This window comes from Gadus chalcogrammus, chromosome 3 (genome assembly GCF_026213295.1).
Source record: "Gadus chalcogrammus isolate NIFS_2021 chromosome 3, NIFS_Gcha_1.0, whole genome shotgun sequence".
In the NCBI taxonomy this organism is placed as follows: Eukaryota; Metazoa; Chordata; class Actinopteri; order Gadiformes; family Gadidae; genus Gadus; species Gadus chalcogrammus.
Window position 1 is genome coordinate 7,597,787 of NC_079414.1, and position 17,842 is coordinate 7,615,628.

The window sequence follows — 17,842 nt, forward strand, 5'->3', positions numbered from 1 at the left end:
AACACCTACGCAACCCACACATGGACAGAACCCACATAACAACAATGGAGGACATCGATCACATTACTATTATTAGCTGGCATGTTGAAGAAGTTGAAGAAGTGGAATATGTTGGCTGCGGCGCTGCTATGGCTGTTACCAGCATGGTTGCCATGTCGCTCTCGTGACTTCGTCACACTCTCTGGCCAATCAGTGGCCGGCCGTCTGCCGACGTCACCGGCCGTCTGCCGACGTTTTAGCATCGGCTCAGCCGCTTGGAACCTAGAGCGAGGCGGTACTAGAAAAAGCAGCCACATCAGGTACCAGATACCATGTTTTCGCGGCGGAAACGCAAAAAATGCGAGCTGAGTCGAGTCGAGTCGAGTCGTGTCGAGCTGGTACCATGCAGTGGAAAAGCGGCATTAGTGTCTATGGGTTGGTTATAACGGTTCTGATGATTTTTCTGATGGAAAAGTGGTCTTTTATTTCCATAATCTTTGTTCAGTGAACGCATAAACCCGTTTGTTAGTTAGCAGTTAAACAAAATGCGATCTCTTTGTTTACAGTTACCAACGACCAACTGATGATTGGGGTTAGGGTTAGATCAGGGTGATCATTTCTGATATACAGTACAAAAGCTGAAACTATTAGCCAGGAGTGGGAAAGATGCAGACGCAGACGTGGGAAGCAATAAGACACACCAACACACGTTGTCTGTTGCAAAATGGTTCAGAGTTTAGTATAAATAGTTAGGGTTAGCTGGTATGGCGTTATCTGGTATGGCTATAGTCTAATGTTAGCTTAGTTTGTGTTGTTTCGTCATGTTAATCGCTAGAAATAGTAAGTCATTTGTAGAAATATAGCCTATCATCACAGACTGTAGGAATGTCACCCACCCTCCATCGCGTACGACACTGACGATCGTAATCCTGGGTAGTGCAAGGGAGTTCGTGCACAGATCCCTGAGACAAACGGCTACGCCCACACATGCACACCCATAGCGAGTGACGTAGGACGTAAAGTCCCGCCCAGGTCGAAGTGGCGTCGATTTAGGCCCCGTTCACACGAAGCCGAAACGGGCGAAACCGTTACGGTTTCGATCTATCCGGTTTCGAAGTATCTCCGTAAAGACGAAGCCAAGCGAAACCGGGTAGATCTGTAGAAACGCTGTAGTACACATTCCAGGCCCATAAGGGGCGCCGCTTCTGGTACAGAAATCCAGAAGAAATGAAATAAGAAGAAGAGGCGAGCATGCGCATAAAGGCTGCCGTTATGCGCATGCTCGCATGTGATTTCTGAGACTCCGCGGGCTTAAGAGCCATTGGCTAGGAGGTCGAGGGGTGGGGCGATGACGTCATGGTTTGCGGTTTCAGTCGGTTTCAGGCGTACACACGAATCCAAAACGAAACCGGGTAGATTTGAAACCACCTCCGAGGGTGGTTTCAGAAGTTTGCGGTTTCGGTCAGCGGATTCGCCGGCTTCGTGTGTACGGAAGGCCGAACCGTACAAGACCTTTGCGGTTTCGCCATGAAATCGGCTTCGTGTCAACGGGGCCTTAGAGAGTCCCGTTCGGCTGCAGAGATTTTCACTGGGACCATCTATACACGATCTATATGCTGTTGTCCAGCCCTTAGGCGTCTATCAAGTCAATTAGTTGGTCTGTCCTTATGCTCATCTGTCCATCCATCTGACCACCTTCTGAAAAATAAAAGTAGTTAAATATTTGTCCATGTTTTGTCCATTATGCTTTCTAACAGGTAACTCTTCCTCTAATGGATGAAAGACTCATAGTCCTCCAGCCATCTGTTTGTATAGGCCTACTGTCAGTGCTACATAGTTTGATTAATGTTGTGCGCTTGTGGACTATATCGTTGTGCATGGCATCATTATAATGTCATATAAGGGGATAATATCTAAAGACACAGGTTATTACTTGATATCCAGTTGCCATTGTATAACCATATCTGTGAAATCAAGTTGAAAAAGAACAGATTGAAGGTTCTATTCTCAAGGACACATATTTCATTCAAATACCAAGCAGCCAGCCATTTGGTACATCATGCAAATAGTGTACACAGAGATTTGAGTAACCAAATTGAACCTGGGGAGAAGTTCTATCTTGAACACCTTTTGGATAACTTAGACAGCGCCCACAAATTCAGGTAAATCGTGCCCTTTTAAAGAGGGTCTGAAACACCAGAGAAACAAAACCATTATCACAAACACGCACCCTCTGCGTAATTGTTCACTCTGGAGATTGACCTCAGGTTAAATTATTTTGCTCTGTGATTACTTTGTATTATCAGAATAAACAAATAATATTTATTTTCCACGCTACGCCACTTTATTTTGTTATGTCCTCCCCCCCTCTCTCCTTTCGGTTTATATGTTTTGCTCAGAGAGGATTGACATCAAGTGTCCCCAGAGCAGAAATAAGGCTATAAGGTTACTTCCTGAAAATATACGACGGAGCCCTCCCCTTCCCTCCAATCTCATTTCCTTTCGATAAACTAATTACTGAGCTTGTTTCGGTGCAAAGTGGAAAACCATGAAGCGTGAGATCGAAAGCGAGAGCAAGACCTCTTGGTTCAGACAGTGCCACAAGATCGCGTCTTTCAAAGCGCTGCTGCCTGATAGGAACAGGAGGCACGCCACATGGTCTCGGTGGTTGTCAATACGAAACCGAAACTTAAAACTCGGTTCAGCTTGGTTTATACCGAAGGTGAGCGAGTCGACCAAGGTAATGTATTCGACTGATATTCTTATTTTTTTATGTAGGATCAACGGAGTGAAGAGGTACTTTCAGAAATAACATTAAAGGTTGCTCTTTAGTGGGGTAGGCTATAGCCTCCACCAAGTCTGGATCGGGTAACATCGGACGGTTGTATTCTTCAAAAGACTCACAAACAAACAGCAGGTGTGTATGACACAAGAGAATAAGCAAGGTTATGGTTAACAGGCTGCGTTTGTGTAAACGGCTGTAGGCTGTGTCCGGGTTCACATGTACGCAGGCGACCGCGAACGCAACAATCTATTTGTAGACAGTTCCTGAAACAGATAGCAGCCGGAACGTAGATTTAAGTGCTGTTCTCGCACGGATATCGATAGCAACAACTAACTCGTTGTGTATAGCGTCGATACGGTGTCCTAGACTGTCCTCAATATACTACACCCGTAATATAGTGAAATGTGTCGAAGAATCCGATTACGGGATAAGTCAAAACCGAATATCCGGCGAATATCAATCCTGCTAGGCTGCTACTAACTTTTACCCACGCTATATTTTCGGGCGCCATAAAGGTTGGGGACTATTGAAAGAGTCTGTCAATTCTCTGTGTGCGCAGTGGCGGTTTTAGGCACGGGCGAACCGGGCAGTCGCCCGGGGCGGCAAATCACATGGGGGGCGGCAAATCACATGGGGGGCGCCACGAGCAGTATAAAAATAAATTAAAAAAAATGCGCTCCGTAGCGGTTATCAATGAAGTACGACATAACATTGTGTGGGGAATAGGTATTTTGGCGCCCCCTCTGGCTGCAGGCGCAAACCTGCTCGTTGAGGTGCCGTGTATAGACGGAATGAAACCCTCACTGAAGTCCGTAGGTTCACGATACCCCCCCCCCCCCCCCCCCCCCGGGGCGTAACTGGACCTAGAACCGCCACTGTGTGTGCGCATGTTGAGACGAGCAGAGCCGAGCGTATTACCACCATTACCATGTGCAAGAACAATAAGTCCCTTACAAAATTAAATCGTTTTGTTTACCTTCGACTCTTGCGACAGGAGAAATCGTGGCTCCTTTCTCCAAGAGTAGATGCTGAGCTCTCATTCACCCAGCAGCAGCACCACGTTGTTTGGTTGCGCCCCCCTAATTTACCCGTGTAGAATGTTGTGTCGCATTAGTTATGTAAAATCAGTAAAATCATAATTGTTTTATTTGGTCAGCACAGGGGGGGCCAGGGACATGTCTACAGGGGCATTGGCCCCCGTGGGACTCTCTAAATCGACGCCACTTCGACCTGGGAGGGACTTTACGTCCTACGTCACTCGCTATGGGTGTGCATGTGTGCGCGTAGCCGTTTGTCTCAGGGATCTGTGCACAAACTCCCTTGCACTACAGGATTACGAGCGTCAGTGTCGTACGCGATGGAGGGTGGGTGACATTCCTACAGTCTGTGATGATAGGCTATATTTCTACAAATGACTTACTATTACTAGCGATTAACATGACGAAACACCACGAACTAAGCTAACATTAGACTATTGCCATACCAGATAACCCTAACTATTTATATTAAACTCTGAACCATTTTGCAACAGGCAACTGTGTGTTGGTGTGTCTTATTGCTTCCCACGTCTGCGTCTGCATCTTTCCCACTCCTGGCTAATAGTTTCAGCTTTTGTACTGTATATAAGAAATGATCACCCTGTACCACACTGCTGACTTGTTGATGTTTTGTGAGCCCTCACATATTTCTCTAGGTATCTTAAGTTTCCTACTGGAGTCATCAAAACTTTGGACTTTGTTATTGTAAGAAACATTGTGTTGCAAAAACACTTTGTGTCTTACCCTTAGCGTTACCCTAACCTTAACCCCAGTAACATTTCTTCATCATAAACTACAAGTTACGCAAAATGGCATACAAACATCCAGTCCAATATGAAAGAAAAATGCTAGCTTCATTAAGGAATCGAACCCCTTATCCCCGCGTTAATGAGTTGTTCTCTGACCACTAACCCATCAGGTCTTAGTACATGCGATTCAAGAGTTAACCACTTGACAATCTTTAAACTTCGGTTGCCTAGAAATTGTAAAGACAGTGATGTGTGTACATTGTGCGAGTATCCGTCACTCGCGATGTGTGTGCAGTCCAAAATGAAAGAAAAAACCTTGCATCACTAGGGAATCGAACCCCCAATCATCAGTTGGTAACTGTAAACAAAGAGATCGCATTTTGTTTAACTGCTAACTAACAAACAGGTTTATGCGTTCACTGAACAAAGATTATGGAAATAAAAGACCACTTTTCCATCAGAAAAATCATCAGAACCGTTATTACCAACCCATAGACACTAAAAGCCAAAACCATTCTCACATGCACACCCATCGCGAGTGACGGCTACGCGCACACATGCACACCCATAGCGAGTGACGTAGGACGGAAAGTCCCGCCCAGGTCGAAGTGGCGTCGATTTAGAGAGTCCCGGCCCCCGTAGGCCCCCGTGTAGAACCGCCATTGATTATCTATACAGTCTACGGTATTATGCATTATTGCTCATTTGCTTAACGAGTCTAAAGGTGCTGCGTTTCAGGGACACTTTTTAGCCCGTAAATTACGAGATAGAACTGTCATCTGTGCACTGCCATAGTGAGGGCTGTCATCGGGGGGCTGGGCAGGCTGTTTGTTCATGTCAATCAAACTGAGACGAGGACGCAGGTTAAGGGCACGCCTACCAACCAGAAACAAAGCATGACACGGACGGCTACGAAAAGGAAATGCAGCTGCGACAATGCGAGATTCACCAAAAACGTGTTGCTCAAAAGGAGGCTTCCCAGCCTATGCATACGGGAAAGTTTCATGTAAATAAGATATATTTTTATTGGTAGGCTGTTATTAGTTACTGAATCAACCAAATGGCGAAGCATTGTAATGTTGTAAGCAAAGGCTGGGGCTGTACGCTTACTTTTTAAAATGGTAGCACTGGTGCTAGCAAGCAAAAAAATTCAGTAGCACAAAAATAATTTTGGTAGCACACATACTATAGTCAAAAAATAAAAATTATTCAGATATAACTATATGAACAGAATAGGACATGTATATACAAAAGTAACACAATATGAACAAATTTAACAACAGTAGTGACAATGAACATGATATTAAATAGTAAAGTGACTATGAGAGCCTTTTTTAAAACATCAGCAGCCAGAAGTGGTGAACACATTCAACAAAATTAAGTAATTATTACAAATTTAAACACTTATTTATTAACCTCTGATGTCCTTTCCCCTGCCTTGGGGCAATATTTACAAAACATAGACTTCTTGGATTGGTCGTAGACCAGCAAATTTAAAAATTTTAACCACTGGGGGTTAAACCTGTAAGTTTTCCCGTTGGCCGAGACGGAGTAATGGGTGGAGTCGGCTTCGTCCGAAAGTGCCGGTTGCTTGTGGTCGCCGAGTCAATCTCTTCCATACGTGGATTTTTTTTCCAAGTTTCCATCTTTATTTGATGAAGAAGAACTTCCGAATACAGAGAAATACCTTTTCATTTTTCTGTTTTGTGAATTTCCCGCGACCGTTACAAAGCCTCTTCCTCAGCGTGCGAATGTTCGGGAAATGTCGTTTTTTAGTAGTTCAGCGGAACTGGCGAGCCTATAATTCAAAATACATTTCCCTACATGCATCATGCTCCCACACACTCGCGCTTAGCAGTGCCATTGAAAGTCTTACAGAAAGACGTATTTTTTTTCGGCACGGGTCCTTCTCACCCTTCCGCACCGGTGCGAGTGGACTTGTATTTATCTTCGCACATTATATATTTTAATAGCAAATGCAATCAAAATCTGGTCGGACAACACAGAGACCCTCTACCGGAAGAGTCAGAGCTGACTCTTCTTCCTCAGGAGGCTCAGGTCGTTTGATGTGTGTTGCAGGCTGCTAAGGACATTTTATCTGTCTGTGGTAGCCAGCACGCTGTTCTTTGCTGGGGCGTGCTGGGGAGGAGGCATCAAGGCTGGGGAGTCAAACAGACTGAACAAGCTGGTTAGGAAAGCCAGCTCTGTTGTGGGACTTGAGCTGGACAGTCTGGAGGTGGTGGTGGAGAGGAGGATGAGGGACAAATTCAAGTCCATCATGGGCAACACCCTCCCATCCCCTCCATGCTGAACTGTGGCTGATGGGGAGCACCTTCAGCCACAGGTTGATGTTCCCCAGGTGCAAGACGGAGCGCTTCAGGTGCTCCTTTGTGCCGGCAGCCATTAGGCTGTTCAACAGTGCCTGATGATGATTGTGTATGTCTATGTGTTTGCATATGCATGTGTGTGTTAGGGTATGCGTATATATGTGTATATGCATCACCCATCTTGATGTTGGTTCTGTTTGTCTTGTTTTTGTCCCTATTTTTAACTATAAGCGTCTACTTATGAATTAGCACTTTGTATTTATTCTATTTATTTATTACATTGTTCTTTTTTGTTGTGTCCTTCCATTGCTGCTGGGCTGTTCTGCAACAAACAAATTTCTCCTATGGGGGATTAATAAAGTTGTATCTTATCTTATCTTATCTTAAAACTGTCGCACTGTACAGCCCTGCCTACAGATATCATGGCCTCCTTGGATGCCTGCTTACTGTCCCTGACCCTTATCTGCACCATCATTGCTGGAACCACCGGTAAGTTGGTACATATACAATAACTAACTTTATAAATGAATATAATAGTATATAAAATATAATATTTTCATATATATATTGTATAAACAATACTCTAATTGGACCATTTATCTTTGCAGAATTTGTGCAACTGAAGTGTAATGGTAACAACAATGGACGGTTCGGCCAACCGTCATTATTGGAGTGCATTCTGATTCTTTCAGAAGAGGCAACAGATGTACAGATAAATAGGATTATTTGGAAGAAAAATGGAGCCGAGACTGCTTTAATAGAATATAAAAGAGATTCTATCCTTAAATCTGAACCACGCTTTACATTGGCTCAGCGATATAGCATCCCCTTTGATGTCTCGATGCTGGTGACCAACACCCTGATGGCAGATCGTGGGAACTACACGTGCATAGTGGAGACCAATAGAGGCTTTTGTAAGAGCTCAGCCCCCCGCCTCCGCCTCTCAGGTAGGTAATCGCTGGTAATAAAATATAAGTGGCCAATACTTAATCTGAATATTTATATAATGTGAACATTAAACAAAGTTTCCTTTAGCTTTCAATAGTAGCTCCATATAAAAAAGAAGGTGAGCAGAGAGAAACTGAAAACGGCTTGAGAATCATGTGCGACTTATATTTGATGAGCATAGAAATCCCCCTTAATTTACTTTTCCATTTGCTTTAAATAGCTTTGCTTTAAATAACTTTTACTTTCAGTTACTTGAGCTAACAACAACCAGATAAAATACTAGCCAAACAGCACTTATCTGTGTCATACAAATTGTACTAGGTGCTATGTAAATGCCCTAATAAGTTAATTAATTCACCCCCAAGTTATGTTTTCTCTTTGCAGTCCCATATAGCACTCCAAACATCAACCGCAGTAGGAACCCTAACCAGAACGTCGCCATGACCCTTTCCTGCACCGCTACTGGCGGTTATCCAGAAGGGAAAATCCTTTGGTTTGACGAATATGGAACGGATTGGTCCCCCAGCTCCCAACAGGAAGCTATCGAGACCACAGATGGACGTTTGAACCTCGTCAGCAAACTGGACCTGCTTTCAGGCTCTTCATTCTCCACGTACACATGTGCGGTCCACAATATCAGAGGAGAACGGGAAGGAGAGACCCAGTATAACGTTTCGGATCTAGACCCTCAGTCAGTCCGGCATGAAGGTAACCAATGGTTCTCCCGGAGTCCTTCTCTACCTTATGCCGCTTTTCCACTGCATGGTACCAGCTCGACACGACTCGACTCGACTCGACTCAGCTCGCCTTTTTTGCGTTTCCACCGCGATCTAGTACCTCAAGTGGCTGCTTTTTCTAGTACCGCCTCGCTCTAGGTTCCAAGCGGCTGAGCCGATGCTAAAAGGTGACGTCGGCAGACGGCCGGCCACTGATTGGCCAGAGAGTGTGACGAAGTCACGAGAGCGACATGGCAACCATGCTGGTAACGATAGAACAGCCATAGTAGCGCCACAGCCAACATATTCCACTTCTTCAACATGCCAGCTAATAATACGAACACGAATACCATCGCATCGATGTTCTCCATTGTTGTTATGTGGGTTCTGTCCATGTGTGGGTTACGTAGGTGTTGTTTGCGTCGCGTACAAAAATACGTCACGGCCCTTTCGCGCAGACGACCCCGCCCACGTCCCGGAGGTACTATTTGCGGTGGAAAAGCACCCGCGCTGCTACCGTGTCGAGTCGTGTCGAGTCGTGTTGTGTCGAGTCGAGCTACATGTGCGGTGGAAAAGCGGCATTAGTCTCACGTATCAGACAGATTTAAGAGACTGAGAACGTGATTTTTCTTTCATTTTTTTGGGGAGATTTTAAACTTTCGTGGTTTTCAATTTTTTTGCTGAAAAAATAGGCTACCTGAAATAAATTGCCTATTTTTATTTATTGACTTCTAACCCCACTACCGTCTCAGCTACTTTTTACTGTCTATGCGCAGTGGAACAGTGGTCATACAGCGCGGTTCGGTCCTGCACACACCCAGAGTCCTGTCACATCAGCTATCGTCATGATCTCTATAGTAACGCTGGTAAACATAACCAAAGTTTGCGGGTTAACAATTCAATAACCAACACAACACAATTGAACGTGGCCGATAGCAAGAAAAAATAAATTAATTGTTTCATAGCCCGTTTTCCTCCTTCCTCTTGCTGTTGTTCAGTTCCAGATACTCTGAGCGTAGTCTCCACGAAAAGACTGTTGCATTTCAAATGCTAAATATATAGGCTTAGACCTCTGCGTGCAATCTGTTTTCGCGGTGGCCGCGGTTCCTGGGCCATTCATTAATTTGTTCACGGGGCACGGCGGGAGTCGCGGGAGATGCGCGAGTGCCGTGGCCCAACCCAGTCTCACGGAAATACGTGACACTGTCGCATCACGTCATTTAATCTATTCATTCGTGATCTGGGACATGCAATTTCAATTTCTCCGTGCCAAAAGCACAAATTTCTAGCTCATTCTAAAAAGAAGAGATGAAGCAGCCACCTTTTTTTCTGCCGCGGTTTGCCTACAGTGCAGCGCACCTACATTAAATATATCCGTGAATTGTCACAATTTCTCAGAAGCAAAGATGAAAGTAGAAACGGGTCAGATGGTTAGAAATGTGTGCTTTTTGGCACGAAAGAATTGGCACGACGGGGGACGTGCCCCCCCCCGTGTCACTCTGGAAGATTAATTGGGTTTATTACAGTGATGAAAAGTGCTGTTAGCCAATCAGAGGTGATACATTTGCACGTCATGAATATTCATGAATATTTTTTATATATTTTTCACCAAAACCAACTCAGAGGTCATTCATTGCTATTAGTGACCACCCCAAAATCAATGAAAAACTATGCATTGACACCTTTAAGCAGTATAACACGATTGTGAGTGGCGTTTTTAGGCCCCATGAGGATCAGGGTAAAGTCAGGGGGGCGTTTGCTCAAAAAGGGTTGAGAACCACTGTTTTATACCTACACTTAACTGCAACCGTGGTTGGATGGGTTTTATTCATGCGATGTAATTCATTTAAAATGGTCGATTTATTTTATTAGTGATGCACAATCAAAAAAAGATGCTACGCACACTAAACTGATTACATGCCTTTTTTTGCAGGAAAAACACAAAAGTCAGATTTGGCATCCAAAATCGTCATCCCTGTGGTCATCATTGGATCTGTGATCATTGGGCTGCTGATAGTCCGTCTTCTAAAACCACACTGTCAAAGTAAATACTCTTGTTTTCCAGTAGCATATTATAGGCTAGCCCAACAGTTACTAACGGTGTTCTGCACAGCAGTACATATATCAACTAGGCTTGGGCTTGTAACCTGCGATTTGCTGCTTGACACATACTATTCCATCTCGTTAGTTCTTTTTATGCGCTTGTGTGATTCTTCCTCATGATATTATCTAAACTGCAAGGGACAAGCTATCAAGATTCACTCCAGAGCCAACGTGTCTCTGCATGCTGACTCTTGACTTTTATGACTATAATGAGGCTAAAGTTATCCGTTAACAAAAAAATTACAGATAGCAATATTAACACAAAATAAGTATTATACGTTAACGATGCATGTTTGATTGTATTTATTTATTTATTTTTGTTTGTCTTACACACAAATTAAAATGGTTGGTAATTTTCCCATTGTGACAGACTGGTTGCTACAAACTGACAGTGTTATGGTCCTTTGTCTATGAATCCCTGTTAGAAATGACAAAACAAAAAGTTATTTGAGAAATAACATGCTTACAGTATCATATCTTGTTCACAGGTTCCCATCAAGCACTCCCAACAAACAACGAATGTGGTTATGAAGGTGGGTTTATTTGATTTGATTTGATTTATTTCAGTGAAAGAAGGCATGTGACAACTAGGTACTCTTTGTTTTTAACAAACAACCCAAGACCAAATAAGCTTTTTACTGTGTTAAAAATATTAAATAAATGGGGCAAACTTTCAGCAGTGGAAAAAAATAGTTCACTAAAGGTCTTTGTCGTACCAGCAGTGAATTTCATCAATGCTGGTATAAACAATCTGAATATCAACTAACTGCCAAGTTAATCATAAATGGATTTCTGTTAATTATAACAGGATTTTTGGTTGAAGATGTATGTGCTCTTTACAGATGAACTTCAAACCAAAACCAAGCCTGAGGGAGAATACAGCAGCTGTGTAACACCCCAACCCTCAAATGTATGTAGTGTATAGTTAAAATCTATACAGCAACAGGTTATTTTCAAATGCAGGAGAGGAATTATGAATCAAGGGGTATTTGTGCGTACAGATTTGATAAATAAGTACAGCACGCAAATCACATGGAATTATAATTTCACTAATCTCAATGTGAAACTAAGACAAGACTAAGACAAGTCATTATGTTGGTAGGTTGATATATATATATTTTTTTAACGGATTGCTTTTTCTTTCAGTTTGTGTTGAGTTTTGGTTTACTATAATCACACCGGTTGTGACTACTTTATGGCATGGGCCCAACTCTCTCCACAGCTCTCTGCATTATAATTGAACACTTGTCGTTCGGTGATCAATGATTCAGCACAAAAAGATTATTATTCTTTTTAAACTTTTTTGGGGGATAGTGCGCAGGAGGTGTGCATTTAGTCATTTTTATCAATGTCATCAACTGGTCTCATGTTAAAAGCATTATTTGGTGCTAATAAGTTGAATAAAGACTTTCAAAAAACAGATATCACAAATAAATTTGCCACAAAAGCTACAGGCCAGTAGTTTTTAATGGTGTGCCTTCGAGGCCATGCCATTTTGTGGGCTTGAAGACATGATCCTATCCTTGTGAGACCATCCTGAGGTCACAAGTTCATATTAACGGGCTGGTCAAATGAGAATAACATCATCCAGACATACCTACTGTGTACACCTGATTTACTTATTGTTGATGAATGATTTCACGTGATGCACGCTCTTTGCTACATTTCAATAAATATCCCTTATAAGGTGTTCGGGTCTGTGGGACCCGTTTTCAGTTTTTAGCTTTATAAAAGTGATACAAATAATTATTTTTTTGAACTAAGATTCATTGGCTTTGGCTCATTTTCTGTGAGGAACATGAATCAGAAAACATTTTCAATGACCCCCCCCTGTGTACCCCCCCATCACATTTATATATATGTTCGGGTCCAGTGGACCCGGAGCTAGTTTAAGTGTGGAAATCATAGGTTCTGTGCACCCTCATTTTCCCTTCTTCCTCTGTGTGTGTGTGTGTGTGTGTGTGTGTGTGTGTGTGTGTGTGTGTGTGTGTGTGTGTGTGTGTGTGTGTGTGTGTGTGTGTGTGTGTGTGTGTGTGTGTGTGAGAGAGGGGGAAAGAGAGAGGGGGAAAGAGTAAAGCAGGTGAATGGGCCCTTGGTGTGAGCACCCACAGTGTGCACCCACTGTTCCCGCACAAGGATGCAACATTGGAGCACCCAACACTATCAAGCTTGGGGACCTGACACTATAAAAAAGCTCTGTCAGCGTGGTTCCATACCACAACTGATCAAGATGGCAAAGCGATTCTCTGTTCAGACTGCCTTACAGTTGATATTTGAAGAGACAGAGGGTTTTGATGGTGATGCAGAGGAAATAGTTTCGGAAAGTGAGGATAACATTTCAGAGTCTGACACCGAGTTTGAAGAGGAGGATGAGCATCAGCCAGCTCCTAAACGTAAAAGAGCCTCAGGACTAGCCCTTCAGCAGCCAGGACAAGCCTGCGAGCAGCAAGCCCCAGGACCATCCCGTGAGCAGGCAGGACCAGCCCGCAAGCAGCCAGCCCCAGGACCATCCCGTGAGCAGCCAGGCCCAGGACCAACCCGCAAGCAGCCAGCCCCAGGACCAACCCGCAAGCAGCCAGCCCCAGGAACAACCCGCGAGCAGCCAGCCCCAGGAACAACCCGCAAGCAGCCAGCCCCAGGAACAACCGGCAAGCAGCCAGCCCCAGGAACAACCCGCAAGCAGCCAGCCCCAGGAACAACCCGCAAGCAGCCAGCCCCAGGACCAACCCGCAAGCAGCCAGATGTAGGACCAGCCCGTCGGCCAAAAATAAACGCTGTGAAGTGTGTGGACCCATGATGGACAGAAAAACACAATATACATGCAACCAGTGCAAAAAATACATATGCAATACACACACAGTGAGACTCTGCCCCTTCATGTGTGGTACAGTCTGAAAAACGTATAATGGCCGTGTTCAAAGGCTTTAATGTGTTGTTCAGACAGATGTTATTGAGTATGTTTCAATTTCTAATAATGTTGATTATTTCCCAGTTATGTCTGTTTTATGAGGCATTTCCTTATTTTGTTGCATTTATACAAAAAGAAACAAAAACGAGTGGCATATTCATAAATGTTATTTAACAAAGGTAAAGTGAACAAATTTAACATATGTGTTGTTTATATTACTTGCAATTGGGATGAAGTAACCATCTGGTGAGTATTTAAAAGACCCAGCAGCACCTCCTGTGTAACAAAAACACGAACACGTAGATATACAGTACGTTCAGACTTCACTTTTTCCCATTTGATAACACTTACATTACATCGAATAATAATGAGATACTAATCGCAATGTTTGTCATTATGTTTGAACCTCCATAAAGACTCAAAAGGTGTTTGTGAGTTAAATGACAGATTATTCAAATTAATCAACTGCACCTGCGTTTAATCACAGCTGCTTAAACAGAGGAGATGGACCTAAATGCAAATAACGATAAAGGTTAGGGTTAGATGCAATCTAACCCTAAGAGAAGTGAGACTTTGTTTGCATTATGTTGGAATAGTAAACTAAATTAACTCCCAAATCAATATCAATAATATAACTGCAAGCGATGATTAAAGGGGTCCGGGCAAAACGAAAAGTCAAGAACACACAAAGGGAAGATATATATATGGAAGATTGATAAATATGAAAGAAGGACATATTTATGAAGGAAAGATGTTCCCCTTTATGCCATACTGTGCCTCGGCTTTCAGGTGAGTGGGCTGCAGAACAATGGCCGAATGTCATGTTCAGCTTGTTCATAATGCTCTAATCGGGATTCAAACTTTCAACCTAAGGTTTACCAGTACAAGGCATTATCCCATTGAACCACTGACAAACCTGAACTGTAGTCTCATTCACATGGTTAAAATGTCTATTGATAGGCACACAACATCAAGAATACTCCAAGCACACATTTCTCGAGTGAATTAAAGGCTTTCTTAAAGTACAAATCCGGTGTAAAATGGATCTGGGCCATGTTTAGTATGATAACGATTTGGGATGTTCGTTTGGGAGATTGCGCCATCCGTCAACAACACGCAAGCTCTGTGTTCGCCAATCTACTTATCGAGTCTTAAAAACAAGATGGCGTCGACAGGTGAACTACTGATGGTATTGTGTGTATAGAATGTCCTTTTTAATAAACAATCTGTACAGTTAAAAAGTTATCAATGCCTCGTTTTATATTTTAAGACCCTTATTATACTACCAAAAAAGTGTTGACTACTTCTAGCCTTTTAAGTGGTTTAGAATAGCGATTTAGTTTTTACCATAACACATGCCCCCATCGTTCCAACTTTATAGCATTTTGGTAGAATGCGCCTGTCAGCTCCCAAACGAACATCCAAACTTGTTATCATATATATATGAAACATATCCCAGATCCATTTTAAACCAGATTTTTCCTTTAAAAGCATATAGCCTACCTGAAAAAACGTTGAAATGCTGGGGAAATTAAACAATTGTACTCAAGAACACTAACGGAAGAAATATAAATATGACAGTTAATTATGAAGGAAAAATGGTTATCGAAGAGGTTCCCCTTAATGCCATAGGCCTACTGTGTCTTGGCAGTCAGATACTTGGAAACTTGCCTGATGAATCTCAGGTGCTGTTCAGTGTTTTGTTTCTTAAATGATTGGCAATGACAGAATGTCATGTTCATCTTGTTCATAATGCTTTATCGGGATTCAAACTCTCAACCTAAATATCACCACCAGTACAAGGCATTATCCCGTTGACCAACTGACATTGCTGAACTGCAAGAAGCCTCATTCAGATGGTGAAAATGTCTATTGATAAGCATAGCATTAGCATAACATTAAGAAAACTCCAATCACGCATTTCCAATCACGCAGAGAATTAAGGGCTTTCTTAAAAGAGTAAAGAACTGAACATTTGCACTGTTAATGGTATCCACCGAATGGTAGTAAACACAATAACAAAATGCTGATATAGGAAAAATGGGCTAAGATTGTGGACGTTGACGTTTCTATGAAATTGTGGGAAAAAGTAAACATTTTTCGAGCAGAAGACCAGGCTGAAAAAGATGCATCGGGTTTTAGAGATTAATATGATGAAAGATTTTTTTAGTCCAGGTCAATCTGGAAAGGAGAAATAAGGCTAGTTCATAATGTTTTTGCCACCCCTGCCGGTGGCTGTCTAATTGCGGCGCAGTCCGTGACGCCCGTCACCCGCAGCGGGCGGAATAGGCCCTCCGCCGAACCCACGGGTCAGCAGCAGCCCTCGGGTTGTGGTCGGGGACCACTGCCATCGGGGCCCCCACCAGTTTCTGCCGTCAGGGGGCGCTGGAGCGCTGTTCGGGGACATCCTCCGTTGCCCTCCGCCATCTGGCCCGTAGACGGCCAACAGTACAGTACAGTTATATGCTCCTTTTAACGGCTAGCCGTTGGGAGTTGCTGGACCGGCCCAATTGTCGATCCAGCGATGAAATTCATTTTGTAAATTTCTTCAGTAGTAGATTTCGAGGAGAGGGTTACTGATCCCACCTGCCTCTATGACGTCCTCACAGGACGGGAGCTAACAGTCAGGGTTAGGTGCCTTGCTCAAGGACACCTCGACACTCAGCTAGGAGGAGCCGGGGATCGAACCACCAACCTTCAGGTTACCAGCCAACCCGCTCTACCTCCTGCGCTACTGCCGCCCAAGCCTGTGGCTGGGACGAGGATGGGTGCCACGCTGCCCCATCCACCCGCAGTCCTCGACCAGCCCCAGCTGCCGACACTGCTGCGGCTCAAGGTCCAGTGGCCTGGGTTTCTGGACCCGGTCCTTGTCCGGCCCGGACTGGAATGCCACTGTCATTGTGCCACGGGAGAGGGCTGGCCCAGCCGCGTCCACCCGGGTACCACAGCGACGGCAGCAGTTCTTGGCTGGACCAGACTGGTACTGGCAATCATCAACCGTGGACGGCTGCAGGCTGGGTTGGTTGGAAAACTCCCGCTCCGCCCGTTCCGCCACGTCGAGAGCCACATCGAGAGCCACATCGAGAGCCACATTGAGGGTCGGGGGCATGATGAGGCGGACGTGCTGCCTCAGCCGCTACGGGGCAAGTCCCTGAAGGAATGAATGCAGGGCTAGCTCATACCTAGCTGCAGTAGGGAAGTCGGGGTAGCCACGCCGGGCGTACAGCTGAATGTCCGCTCGAGGCCCCCAAGCGTTCCCCCTCCCGGCGGCAGCGGCTGCTTAGCAGCTCCCGGCTGTGGTTCACGGCCGCCCTCTGCCCGAAACGCCTCTCCAACACCCGGATCAGGGCCCGGGGGTCCCGTTGGTCCTCTGGGGCCAGATCCAGGAGCGCCTGCACCAACGTCCCCTCCAGCGCCAGGGCGAGGTGGACAACCGCCTCCCCGGCACCCCAGCTATTGTGCCACTCAACAAGCCGGAACTGGGCAAGGTACGGCTCAAGCTGCTTTGCCCCGGAGAACTTCGGCAGCTTCACCGCCGTCCTTGCCACCAGGGTGCGGTTGACAGCTACCATTTCTCCGTCCGTGGGCCGCTGCGCACCCACAAGGCAGGATGCGTCGGCGTCGGTTGGTGCTTCCATGGGCTCGACCGTCAATCCCATTCCTTTATCCGCGTGTGCAGGCCAATCCTACTTCTGACACCAATGTGGCGAGCAGCACGGGAAAGATGAGACGGGAGCCCAGGTTCAACCAATTATGCAGTACCGTGCCCCATACACCACACGACTCCGGACTGCCTTTATTCACGACCAACATCAAACATGGAAAACAGCGCACCAAATAAACGAAGACGTCACTCTCGGTGACGGTGGCGGCAACGATACACACATGTCAACACTCAACAACACACAACAAATTAACAACCCCAACCCATTAACCCCACTCTAACAACCACACAGTCCCCGAAAGAGTCACCCACAGGATAAATGAACCCCCCAGAATCCCTCGCGCATCTCAATGAGCGTTCACACCTTTGGTTGCCACATTATCTTTTAAAAAAGTATCCTGTTTCTATTCAAGTAATTACAAATTCCAACTTGTTGAAATGATTGACCACCAGTGTACTCCCAATATAACAAGAAAACAATCGTAGTTTTAATACTTTTTTGGAATAGTGACAACTGCAATTGTTGTGTGAGTTGTACATAAGGCCTATATTAAAAGATCCTAACTGATAATTACGGCTATAGTAATTATAAATTGTGGCCATCAGTGATAATAAAGCTAACTAGA

At 44.6% G+C, this 17,842-nt stretch overlaps 1 protein-coding gene across 5 annotated transcripts; it reads left to right on the forward strand.

Moving 5' to 3' along the window:
• Positions 1-2,467: 2,467 nt before the first annotated feature.
• On the forward strand, positions 2,468-12,478 carry zgc:174863 (uncharacterized protein LOC100136852 homolog). Of its 5 annotated transcripts, XM_056585705.1 has the most exons (8): positions 2,632-2,719; positions 2,812-2,896; positions 7,283-7,366; positions 7,486-7,824; positions 8,210-8,533; positions 10,475-10,585; positions 11,133-11,177; positions 11,487-12,476. In XM_056585705.1, the coding sequence occupies exons 3-8, from the start codon at positions 7,300-7,302 to the stop codon at positions 11,567-11,569; spliced, it is 969 nt and encodes a 322-aa protein (XP_056441680.1). In that variant the 5' UTR covers positions 2,632-2,719; positions 2,812-2,896; positions 7,283-7,299; the 3' UTR covers positions 11,570-12,476. The 5 variants fall into 5 exon arrangements, with proteins under 5 accessions (XP_056441678.1, XP_056441676.1, XP_056441679.1 ...); XM_056585703.1 differs by lacking the exon at positions 2,812-2,896 and having other exon boundaries at positions 2,468-2,701; positions 11,487-12,478; XM_056585701.1 differs by lacking the exon at positions 2,812-2,896 and having other exon boundaries at positions 2,470-2,719.
• The last annotated feature ends 5,364 nt before the right edge of the window (positions 12,479-17,842 follow it).

Bases quoted from the DNA above. Each gene is read 5' to 3' on its own strand.
- zgc:174863 (XM_056585701.1), top strand. From the start codon at position 2,635: ATGGTCTCGGTGGTTGTCAATACGAAACCGAAACTTAAAACTCGGTTC. The intron at 7,825-8,209 runs GTAGGTAATCGC...TTCTCTTTGCAG, and splicing joins CCCCCGCCTCCGCCTCTCAG to TCCCATATAGCACTCCAAAC. The intron at 8,534-10,474 runs GTAACCAATGGT...CTTTTTTTGCAG, and splicing joins TCAGTCAGTCCGGCATGAAG to GAAAAACACAAAAGTCAGAT.